General features: G+C 42.8%; 1 protein-coding gene across 2 annotated transcripts; it reads left to right on the top strand.

The window, feature by feature from the left end:
- Positions 1 to 3,308: 3,308 nt before the first annotated feature.
- Positions 3,309 to 7,851, top strand: LOC118428431 (cytochrome P450 2U1-like). Of its 2 annotated transcripts, XM_035838489.1 has the most exons (9): positions 3,309 to 3,370; positions 3,938 to 4,136; positions 4,569 to 4,646; positions 5,083 to 5,200; positions 5,413 to 5,771; positions 6,000 to 6,269; positions 6,633 to 6,799; positions 7,034 to 7,191; positions 7,623 to 7,851. In XM_035838489.1, exons 2-9 carry the CDS (start codon positions 3,972 to 3,974, stop codon positions 7,802 to 7,804), a joined length of 1,497 nt encoding a protein of 498 aa, XP_035694382.1. In that variant the 5' UTR covers positions 3,309 to 3,370; positions 3,938 to 3,971; the 3' UTR covers positions 7,805 to 7,851. The 2 variants fall into 2 exon arrangements, with proteins under 2 accessions (XP_035694382.1, XP_035694383.1); XM_035838490.1 differs by lacking the exon at positions 3,938 to 4,136 and having other exon boundaries at positions 3,346 to 3,370.
- The last annotated feature ends 4,603 nt before the right edge of the window (positions 7,852 to 12,454 follow it).

Raw genomic sequence — 12,454 nt, forward strand, 5'->3', positions numbered from 1 at the left:
GTTTTGTTGGGTTGCCTTGCTTTGTAGCTTATTGTGCAGTGTTGTAAATTAAAAAAGATATTGATGACATATATACACATCGACCATGTGTACCCATAATGGAGTTACTTTTCACGGATCATATGAAATGTCGGAAAATCAAATACAGCCTCATGTTTCATGCTGTTACTGTATGTAGTGAACCACGTGTTGTGTTCAATCTTACGGTGTGACGTAAATCCATATATATTACAAACGGTTCGGAGCAAAATAAATGCTTATTCCTAATTCAAACCGCCTCTCAGCGTATATTTATGTGGTGGTTACTTAGCTGCTTTGCACCACTGAAAGTTGAGTTCAGGGGCAGCATCTGTACCTCTCAGTACGAGGGGCGATGCTGTGACGTGGCAAAACCAGCAGGAGGTAACGTACTAGTAGTTGCTTTAACAGACATTGAAAAATGGCGTGCTAATAAAGGAACGCAACTTATTACACGACCTGTAATTCCTAAACTGACCTTTTGAAAGTGACGATCTTCTCTTCCTGGCAGCTTTAAAAAGTGGCGTCGTGTGTGGCGTAACTGGTAGAACGTTCGGCTTGTAATCCATAGGTCCCGAGTTCGATACATGCCGTGCCTACGACGTTGTGCCCTTGAGAAAGGCACTTTACACGGTACCTGACTTCGATCAGGGAGGTAAAAGAAAGAAAGAACTATCTTCACCTTCTGTCTGTACTGTGTATGTGGCACTGTTAATATAAGGTACTAAAAGTCTGTCCAAAAGTAAACAGAAAAAGCAGGTGACTTGGAACCATGATTGAAGTCAAAAACATTTCCAGGAAAAAATAGTTAAGCTTACTTGAAAACGCAAAGTGTGTTTAAATGCTGATAAAAATGCCATGGTCTCTATTGTAATCATTGTTGGGGGACGAATCGCCAGGCTTTAATACATTGTCACCGCTGTAGTGATTGCATCGCTTTTCACGAGTAAACTATTTGAGAGAATCTATCTAAATTTATTTCGACCTTATCTTTTATACTGTATACAGTAAGGTCTTCCTGTGTACAAGTTGGCCCAATGTCAAAATTCAAGTTGACCACGCGTAAATTTGTGGCTAAATCTCCCCTTTTTATAGGAGACATCAACATCATCCAGCAAGGAGGCCCCAACAACGTCAACATTAACAACCAACAAGGTTCTAACAACGCAAACATTAACCACCAGGGAAGCTCCAGCACCGTTCACCAGACAACGATCCTGTCGAGAACCAACAAGGTCGTTATCGGCGTCACTGTCACTCTCTCTGTCATCGTATTGTTGGTGCGGTAGTCATGGTCTTCCTCATCTTTGTTTGCTGAAAATGTTGTGGATAGGTTCATATCAAACAAACAAACAAATCAGAAAATATCAGAGCTTACAAAAGGACGATACATTTGCCAGTTCAATCAGTTTGATTTTGTTTTTGTCCGCGTGTCTCACTCTGTGATATAAACGATGACAATGTTTTATTCGTATGAAACATACATAGTAATAAGAGCACTTCTAGAAAAGAAAATATGTGTATGCACAATAATGTCATGTTTGGAAAAGCAAACACATTTTAACCACGGGTGCGTGAGAAGCATTAGTAAAGCACTATTGACAACCCTTACTAAAGTTTGTCGTTGGTATGGCAATGTTTGTGGGAGTTGTAACGATCCGATCCGTGAACGTGCAGAGCTTGCAATTGAATTACATAAACGCAAACTATCATTATCAACTGTCGATTTGAGTCGCTATTCCTACACATGTAGTAATCGCATCTCCAGACATTCACCTCCGCCGTTGTTTATTTGAACCCGAATTCATGTTACCAATAAATCGTAGCGGTTGCAGCTAGAAAGTTGTCATTTTTCAAGTTGTCATCACTTCATACAGTAATAGCGAGAGTCCAAAGTGAGACAAAGGTCACTGAATGATGAAGGTCAGATGGAAGGCCGACGCGGCTTCAACACTTTGACGTTGCGTGTGTAGTTTGTTTGTCAGGGGTCAACTAACGACACAAAGGCCGCATTGGCAGAGCAACTTTGAAGTTTTGTTATACTGGGTACCCTTGAAATTTTTAATCTTTGTACAGTCAACATGTCATCTAACCCACCTGCACAATAACGTTTATCATGAGTTAGTATCGTGCACGTGAACATGCCATGACTGTCATGGTTACCAATTCAGCGTTCCTGGAATGAATCAAAGACACAAAAGGAAGGGTCGCCTCTGGGTCGCCTTGGTCAGGGTAAATATTTCCAGGAATAGTTTTATCATGTGTCGGACCAATTTAAATTTGTTTTGTCTCGGCCATCACTTTGTTCTTTTCAATGGCCAATAACAAGTCCAAAGTACTGTACTTATCTGACATGATGCGCATTTTTAGTCATGTGCAATGTCCCATGCAAGCAAAATACACAACATGCTGAGGACAGAAAAACGGTCAAAGTACCAAGCTCTTTACTTATCATGATATAAACTTAGCTAGTAGATACTACACGTGTTCAAGTGTAAGTAGGAAGCAGAGGGTGGCTTGACGACGAGAACACTGCTAAGCTGGAGGCACTCTCTCCTAACCATGACGTGCGACACCTGAAAGTACACTGGGAAAATGTGCACTTTGTGCATTCTATGCCTGAATTCCATACCTGAAAGGACATGACACTGGTTCTTGCCATATCTGCCAAATTTCCAGCTAAGTTATGTAGGTTAGCGTAAGAAGTGAATATATGTATCTAAATCTAGATTGAGTAAGGAGATGGCCCATGATTCATTTCATAGTTGAAAGAAATGCAGAGTACTCTATTGTTCAATTTGAAAATAAAATATACAATACTGTAGATAAAGTTAATTTGTGTTATGGTGATTAAAATAAACAGTTGCCAAAGGTAAATGCAATATGTAAATATATGTCGATATGCTCTATTGCATTACATTGTATATGATGGATGGAATTAGAAAAATGGAAGAAAGAAGGATCTTCAGTTTTGATACCGTTTCCAGGCGAACCGAAAAGAAAGTAAGTTTCACAGTGTGGACGTCTAAATTCCTTAGATTCTCTGACTGGAATGATGCTCAGTGACAAATAATTGCATGATACAAAACATGATCTACTTTTGATATTTGTCGCAATAAAGCAATACACACGCTCAAAGTCATTTAAGGACAGGCAATTAGCAAGGGATAATCCGCTAAGGATCAGCAGGCGTCCGTGGCCTAGTGGACGTTAACCCACGTGAAAGACATCGACCTCTGCGATATTCACCGATCGGACGTTGACCTTTGCCTTTCTTTTGTTGTTCATTGAGATCTGGGTACCATTTTGCGTAGGGGCCCTGGTCTGAGAGAGGGAAGTGCGTAATACTCCGGTGAGCTTTTTTTTTCCTTTATACCAATGATAGTGCATACATGGGAATGGAAAGGAAAGTACATGTATAAAGGTCATCCTCCCATTTCAGTGGTGCCGTAAACTATGTAAACCACCTTGTTGGTGATCTGGCGGGACAGGAAAGCTACCATGACGACAATTCCGTATGCGTTAGCCGAGGAGGTTTGCTTTAGCCATAGCCATATCCAGTAGGTACATAGGGGTGCATTTTGCTACAAAAACATACTGTAGTTTTTACGTAGGGGCAGACAATCAATCAACGACAAACTGTTACCAAGGATACGACGTCATCTAACGTTTGACTGAGTCGAAGGATTACATCATAGATCATTACACATTTGTGTTGACGTCTAGCCGTGGCGTATGGTCCTCCACAGGGGAATGGCCAAAGTTCAGTAAATGTTTACACTGGGAGGGGGGCAACTTCATGGTGACATCGCAAACGGATTATGAACAAATCGCATGTGCACCGTTACGCCAATAACGAATAAAATAAAGTACCCTTTCCCAGAATGAATGTAACTACAAATACAATCCTGTATTTCAGACATTATAAGAACTGTGAGAGAACAGACAGAAGCATGACGTCTCCTGCAGACCACCTGTTAGACCTGCTGGACATCCGTGTGACCTTGGTGCTCCTGTTACTCCTACTCGTCACCTACTCCTACTCCAGACGTCCCAGGAACCTCCCACCCGGACCCTGGGGCTGGCCTGTCGTGGGAAGCCTGCCGAGTCTCGCCTGGGTAAACAACAGACCTAGTTCTGGCCTCTATCAGGCTTAACACATGTCGCTGGAAATAGTAGAAAATGGCATATAACGTTATAGACAGATAACACACCAAAGGAGTTTGACCAGCCCAAAACAGTTAGCGAGGAAGAGCCTGGTCTGTAGGGAGTCGCCATCTTCAAACGATATAAAAAAAGTACTCCCTATGTCGCAAACTGTAGTTTGGGCAGACATCTGGTGTTTATTCCTGTGTATTTGTGTAGTCTGGTAGAGGCTAACGTAGTTCATGCATCCCAAGCGTAACAAGGTCGAAGCAACATGAAAATACGATATAAACACATGTTTGTACTCTAGTCATTTCAACTTACTGTGCTAAGATTTACTGTCACTTGAGAGAACTGCATTGTGCAATGTGAGAGAACTGAGAGATTTCCGCCTTTTTTTGCAGAGCCAGAATCTCCACCTGGACTTCATGGACTGGCAGAAGAAATATGGACCAGTCACATACTTCCGTATGGGGATGCTGGTTAGTATGACATTTTAGACACAGCAGATATAAAAGTTCTTGAAAATTGTTGTTTACCTTTGATGGTAAATAGTATCATAACCGACAATTGCGTCAAACAGATATCCAGGCTTTTGAGTGTACGGTCAGATTTGCGGTCTTTTCCAGAACGACTGACTCAGCGACATATGTGACCTACCATATGTAACATTTGTGTTGCATGTCAGAGACCCGGTGGGTCAGATAACTCGGGTGATGCCGTAGATTTGGCCCGAAAAACGGAAAACATTCATTTCTAACACCACGACTGCGTTATTCCAACTTTACTGGCTCAGTGATTATACTGTCTGTGTATGTTATCAATGATTAAAAGACTTACCAGTGGCACCTCACAGAGGATAAACTGAACTGAAACGATTATCGTGCAATGCTTCACGTGTACTCTCATTGGCTTCAGGATGCTGTAGTGCTCGGGGGTTATGACACCATCCGACAGGCCATAGTGAAGCAGTCCGAGGTGTTCTCTAGCAGACCCGCTCACCTAGTGGTCCTGAACAAGATGTCGAAGAAGAAAGGTGTGTATGAAATTTTAACTATGAAGCCGTAGAGATTTAAAATCGTTGGATCCTTAGATACAAATGGCCGAAGTTCTTATGGTTCAGATAAGCGGTCTGGAAATTACGGAAAGTCTATCAAATCTTCAGGTCTGTCTTAACCTTTTACGCAAAGAATTATAACGTTCATCAGAGTCATACTTAACAGATATTTTCCGCATTTCCGTTGACAGGTATCGTCATGGCTCCGTCCGGTCCGCTCTGGAAAGAGCAGCGAAAGTTTGCCTTAACAACTCTGAGGAGTTTCGGCTTCGGGAAGCGAAGTCTGGAGGTGCAGATATCGGAGGAGACCTCAGCCTTGCTCGAGCAGATCCGGAACATTGGTGACAAACCGTTCAACATCACCAGGCCGCTGCAGAAGGCAACAACCAACATCATCAGCTCCATGGTCTTCGCACATCGCTTCGAGTATGACAACCCCCAGTTCTTACAGTTCATGCAGGACTTTGACGACATTGCTGCAACCAACTTTCTAGCCATGCCTGAGAACATCCTCCCTTTCCTGCAATATGTCCTGGACAGTGGGAGCAAAGTAAGACAAAGTCACAAAACTAAAGTATTATTCGGGAATCATACAAATCATTATCGAGCCATCAATTGCAAAAACTTCAGGATTTGGAATAGTGTTGATATAGCATTCAGATCTTTTAATCAAATAAGCTACCCATCGCACACCATTTTTTTATCTAATGAAAACGTACCTTTTAAGAGCAAAGCAAAGGAAAGGACAAAGCTTCATGATCTTTGATTGTTTTCCCAGGTGATTAAGATATCACAACGTCTTATCAACTTTGCCCAAGCAAAGATCAAGGAGCATCAGCAGACGTTTGATCCGAACGACATCCGTGACTTCATCGACTCTTATCTGTTGGAGATGCAGGCCCAAGACCAGCTGAGTGACACTACCTTCACAGAAGAACAGCTGGTTATGACAGTGCTTGACTTATTCGTAGCGGGCACTGAAACTACGACCACCACCCTGCGATGGGCAAGCCTGTTGATGTTAGTGTACCCGGATATTCAGCAAAAGGTACATAGAAACCTTAGCAGTACATTGAAAACACGTCAGGTCGTACATGCATCTTGTAACATCGAACAGAATTGTGATGTTGTACTTGAAGCATCACAACGCCGCGGTCTTTTCTAGACAGCACTTATTCTTGTCATCACTTCTCAGGGTCGTTTACAGCTAATTTCATGAGGCCCTTCTTCATGATCAGGATAACGAATGTTATGTACATTTTTTGCGACCGCAATCACAGACTGGTGTTTGCATAATTATTTGATCCAATCAAAGAATTCTGATAATCTTCTTAAGCTTATCCAACAGCCTTGCCCTAAACACAGAACTTACAGTAATGTCTATGCCTGACGTCCTGTTTCTAACCCACAGGTCCATGAGGAGATTGACAGTGTTCTGGGACAGGGCCAGACCCCGTCCATGTCCCACCGTGACCAGCTGCCCTACACACAGGCTGTCCTGACGGAGGTCTCCAGGTTTGCAACTATCGTTCCCCTGAACGTGCCTCATACCACATCCGAGGACACCACCCTGAATGGGTAAGATGTTACAATAACATGGTGAACATGTAGAAGTAGAGATTGAAGATGTCAATCGACACTCATGGATCAGCTTACAATACTGATGATTTTGCTTCTCAACGTAAGACGTTTTTTAATGGTTCCTGATAAAACGATCGGTTGATTGTCTTTGGAAAGACGACTGTCGTTGTTGAAGTCAAGCAAACAAAAACTCTCGCTTCCTTGAGCTCACAAAACCCTGTCTCGTTCCAGATACCACATTCCCAAGCAGACTATCGTCATCCCCAGCATCTGGTCCGTCCATCACGACGAGAAGCTGTTTCCTCAACACGACAAGTTCGACCCCTCCCGTTTCCTGGACGAGAATGGGCAGTACAAGAAGGACGATCACGTCATGCCATTTTCCGCAGGTTTGTTCAATCAATAATCTATTATATAATAACAATAGTTATATTTGAAAGCACATTAGGTGTCATTCCCTCCGCCACAATGAGTATTCACTAATAATGATCCGTTCGAATTCTGTTCTTGTGTGTGAGTTGGGTGTGACGTTCATGAAGTTACTAGACGTCTAGTCTTCATAGCAGGCTCTCTGGGCCTTTTTTGGCTTCTTTTGTTGGCCATTTCTTTTTTTTTCTTGGTATCTGATTGCCAGCCGTCGCTAATTACTGGGCCCCTAGTAATCAGCGACGGCTGGCAATCAGTGACCAAGGAAAAAAAAAAGAAATGACCAGAAAAAGTGTATTACCCCAGAGAGCCTGCTATGGAGGCTACTAGACGTCGACTGTTCGAGAAAGGTTTGTCACGTATACAGCATTGTATGCTGTTTATTTCTCTCCAGGACCGCGTATCTGTTTGGGTGAGCAGTTGGCAAGGATGGAGCTCTTCCTGTTCTTCACTTCGCTCATGCAGCACTTCACTTTCAAGATACCAGAGGGCGCCCCTACACCATCTCTGAAAGGACGCATCGCAGCCACACACTTCCCAGAGCCTTTTGACATAGTCGCCGTGGTCCGTGACTAAAGCAACACGTTATTACCTACCACAAAAGAGGTTCTAATCAAGAGTGCTTGTTTGTCTGTAAACAAAATAACTGGTAACATAGATGACTAGATGAATTCCTACTATATTCTAGGTGTGTGTAGGGGAGGGCTTTGCTTAAAAGGAACAGGTGATTGGGTTTGTTGGAAGATCTGTCTTACTGGATTTGAACTCTTTAAGGTTCCTGTTGTGAAGGTGTTGCGCTGTTACGCTAGAGGAAGCTTCTTAACAATAACTGTAGTTCTCAGTGTTTTAGTGGGCTTCTGTTGATCCCTCAGTATAGTACCGATCCTGCTTAAACAGTTTGCAAAAATGTAACTTAACCTCAATTCAAAACCGAAACGATTGTCTTACAAACAACTGTAAATGCTGACGTCTTGAAGTCTGAACAGTTTTAAATAGAGTGTTTACAGCTCCTTTATAATGCGAGTTGGAGTGCTAAGCTAGTATTCAGTATACAACTATACATTGAATGTAAATCTGCTAATAAAACCAGTGCCGTCACAAATCAAAGGACAACATAGTGGTTAATGCACCCTCAAGATTTATTTACTTTGTAATGTAAATCAAAAGTTGAATCAAGAAGTGTGGAATAATCAGCAGTGAGGACAACCTGCTGTCTGGCACGGCATCTTTTCGTGCTCGTGTGTGAGACTGGGTCCCCTCACTCTGAGTCGGTAGAGGTAACTGCATGGTACAGGGGGCGCTGCTGCCGCTTCCTGATGGCCACACCCACCGCCATGAGGAGCACACCGCACAGGAACCCTCCCACAACCAGCAGGCCTGACGTCACGGGGCCCCAGCCCTTCTCACCTGTAGCTGTGCAGACAGAAACCTGCATCACAACGAATTAACATTTCTCTCGTAAGATCTAACATAAAATGGCGTAACAGGGTGGTTAAATAGTCACGTTTTAAATGACCCCAGGTAATACATATATGTTTCCAAGGAGACTAAAAATACCTCCTTGATCTATCTATGTGCATCTATATATCTCTCTCTATCTATCGATCTATTTATCTATCTATCTATCTATCTATCTATCTATAAGGAAAAATAGCAGAACATACTGGATAGAACATTGAGCTTGCTATTAATACAGAAACAATTTTACGACAATAAACATATCAGAAAGCATGGCGACGCACCCTTCCCGTGATACACCGGAGGTCCCTGGGAGATGAAGTGGCGACCGGTCATCGGCAGCTCCCTCTTGCTCCTGGCATCGTTACTGCAGCCCTGGGCGCACCGCGAGGTCGGATCGGAAGCTTTGCGAAAGAAACCTTATAGCATTGTCAAACCGAGTAGCTGATAAAAGCTTGTTGCATTTGCTTAGTGATTCACCTTTCTTCAAAGATCTTCAATAAGGAAGATGCGTTAAAACCCAATCTACATATTGCGCCCAAAGTTCAGGGTCTCCTGCACAGGCTTTTTCAATACTATCACGGTTCCTTTCCTGCTCTCAATGCAAACTCAAAGCACCAAACACTAAGACGTGTCAGCTACCTATCCAAGTCGCACGCACTATTTTAATAAACCTGACCTGACGCGGAATAATATCAATGTGTACACAGGCACCAAGCCGGGGAACTCCAACATTGGTTGATCGAATACTGTTCTGGTGGACGTACAGGCTGAGTAGAGGATTTCCATCAAGTGAATTGGGATTACTGAGGTGGAAGATGGCTGTGTTTTGGCATCGTCATCTGATGATCTTGATCCTCATTTGCTGCTTCTTCTCGGGAAGGTAGGTTACAACAAGGAGGTTTTATCAGTAGGTTACAGTGCCTCCAGTAGGTTCCGGTCGACAGTGATCGGCCTCGGCAATGGGCGCCCTGAGCTGAGGAAAGTTCAACACTGGTGCTCTTTAGTGCTGAACGGCCTTTTCCATTGCTGAAACCTGCTCAGGTGTTATCATTGCATTTCCTGTGATAAACATAAACCGAGTAGTGGTTTTCCAGGGCTTAACTCCTCTCAGCGCTCCGGGTCACCAGTGCGGAATGTCGGCACAGCGGCGACCAGCCTGTTCAAAGGTCATTCAGCACTGCAGATAACAGCCGTCAACACTGGAACCTGATATAACCAGCTCTGGATTTCCAGTGCTGGCGTTTATAAAGAAACCAGCAAGGTCTTATATGACCTTATATCATGTCCCTGGAACCAGTGACTTTTTTTTCCTTATAAACCCAGTCCTGAACGTAATTTTATGTACCATGTGCCCGTTACCCTGGTTACCAGACTTTAATACCAAGGCATGCCCGCCGATGTAGAAACGAGCTGCAGGTACCAGGCCATTTCGTTGGCCTGGCAACCATGGTATGCTGCCTGTATCAGTTATCAATTAGAAAAAAATGATTTTTGATATTACATACAGCGCCTTGAGACCATGTCTAGCAGAGAATGACAGTGTTGGACTTCCAGTGCTGATGATCACTTGCTAAGAAAGGAGGCAATTGCTTCAGATTGTCATGGGCATAATGTTACCTGACCCTGATCCTTCTACACCCAAATTTGGGGATTCTGCAGAAAATGTATCTTTCAATGTATACTCAATGTTTACTCAAGTGGTCCTCCCTCGAACGCCTGGATTATGAGTAACTAGCAACAGAATATACAGAGCTTTCTAACATTTTATACCAATTTATCTTCTGTCTTTATTCCTTCTAAAGCGGATTGTTCCGCCGGCGGCGGCGGAGGATGTCGCCTGGCTTTCAGCCAGTATGTATTGCTAACTGTGAAAACACTGGTAAGCAAGAAATTGTCTTTAGTTATTCAACCAGTCTTAACAGCTGCTAAGGCATACCCTATTTGTCATTTTGTTATATATATGTTGTCTTTTTTAATCTATTATGAAGCTAGTCAGCTAGTCATCATCAAGCTAGTAAGGATTACTGACTTAATTTTATGAATGACATCCTCTTGAGACCTAATAACTAATGTTAGAGGGCGAAAAAGAAATTGTGCTATACCACAGGACTAAACAACCACCAGTCCCAGGCTTGGTTGTCTTGTGTTCAAATCAAGTAAGACTGCAAGATATAATCATCGCCATGGCAATACTTTTATTGCCATTCTTGTTTAAAGAGGGGAACAAGCCCTGTGCCCCCATGCCCTGACCATGTAAACTCTAGCAAGCATAAAATTATGACTAACAAGGGAGTCTATCGGGTCACATGTGTCCATTTTTTTAGAACAGTCCAAAATCAATGTCCGTTCAGATGTTATCCACAGTAGAGATCACGATCCAGTAGAATCGTCGATTCTCCTAGGAGAGATCGCGATCGGATCTGGTCCTATGGCCAACTCTGATCGGGATCTCTCCTAGGAGAATCGACGATTCTACTAGTATAGATAGCGATCGGGGTCTCTCCTAGGGACAACTCTGATACAAGCTCAGCTGATGCTATTAGATATGGGAAACAGCAATACTTTTTTATTCAGTATTAATGCAAACCGTCTAACTCATTACCAACTAAACTCAAGCCTACTTGTGTCACTTCTACAATGTTCACTCAAGACTACCACATTAGAGTCACTTCTTCAACTTTACTCAAGGCACACTTCTACTCAATGCTACCTCACTAGTGTCACGTCTACACCTTCTTTACTCAAGGCACACTTCTACGTACTCACCCGTAGCAAACCACCAGTCCTGGAATGGCACTGTCAGTGGCTGGACAGGCACTGACAGTGGCATTTCAGACGTAATTCAGCACCTCCACTGACAGGCCTGCAATACCACTGGCAAGTACGAATCGCATTGATCTGGGACTGTCTTGACAGGCCTGAAATGATCTGGGACTGTCTTGACAGGCCTGAAATGCCACTGTCCATGACTGTGTCCCACCACTGTCAGCTATGACCAATCACAGGCTTGTATTAATTAGGCATCAAGCGAATCAGATACAAGCTCCTTTAATTGGAAGCAGGCCCTGGGAATTTTGAAAACTTTTACAGTTAGGTTGGTGAGGAGCTATTGAAAGGAGTCAGCAGGGATATTTACTGTGAATATGGCCTCCAACTCCCAGACTTTGCAGCTTGGAAAGCAGATTCATGGCCATAACTATTGTTTGGAAGTACTGTGGATGTGGGGGAAAGTGTACATCATGTTTCTGAGGTAAGATATTAGTGACAAATGGCAACATTTTGAATTTTGACAATTGTTGGGAGGGGGGCATGGCAGAGTGCTTATAGTCAGACCCGGTGCCTAAACACAAAAGGCACAGAATTAACACATACATTTGTGTACAGTCAGTTGTTGTCTTGTTCTTTAAGAGACTTATTTGGTTGTGGATTCAGAAATTCAAGTTATCATATAAGCATTTTAATTTAGAATTGTCAAATCAATGACAGAGGAGGTTTGTCTATTGTTGTCTATTGTTTCTGCTTCTGTTATTTTTTAAAGCATTTTGTAGTTGTTGCATAAATTTCAATCTGTACTCTATGTAGATAGAACCTGTTAGCCCAAATCTTTCTATTGTCCAGTTTTTGTATAATTTCTACCTCCAAAATCTAGTACATGGGCAGAAGTGTTTTGAATGTAAGAGCAGATCCACGACTGTCAGTCATGATTCATTACAACTGTTTTACGACTGTCAGTCATGATTCTACGACTGTTCTACGACTGTCTAC

The sequence above is a fragment of the Branchiostoma floridae genome, chromosome 13 (assembly GCF_000003815.2).
Source record: "Branchiostoma floridae strain S238N-H82 chromosome 13, Bfl_VNyyK, whole genome shotgun sequence".
Taxonomy (NCBI): domain Eukaryota; kingdom Metazoa; phylum Chordata; class Leptocardii; order Amphioxiformes; family Branchiostomatidae; genus Branchiostoma; species Branchiostoma floridae.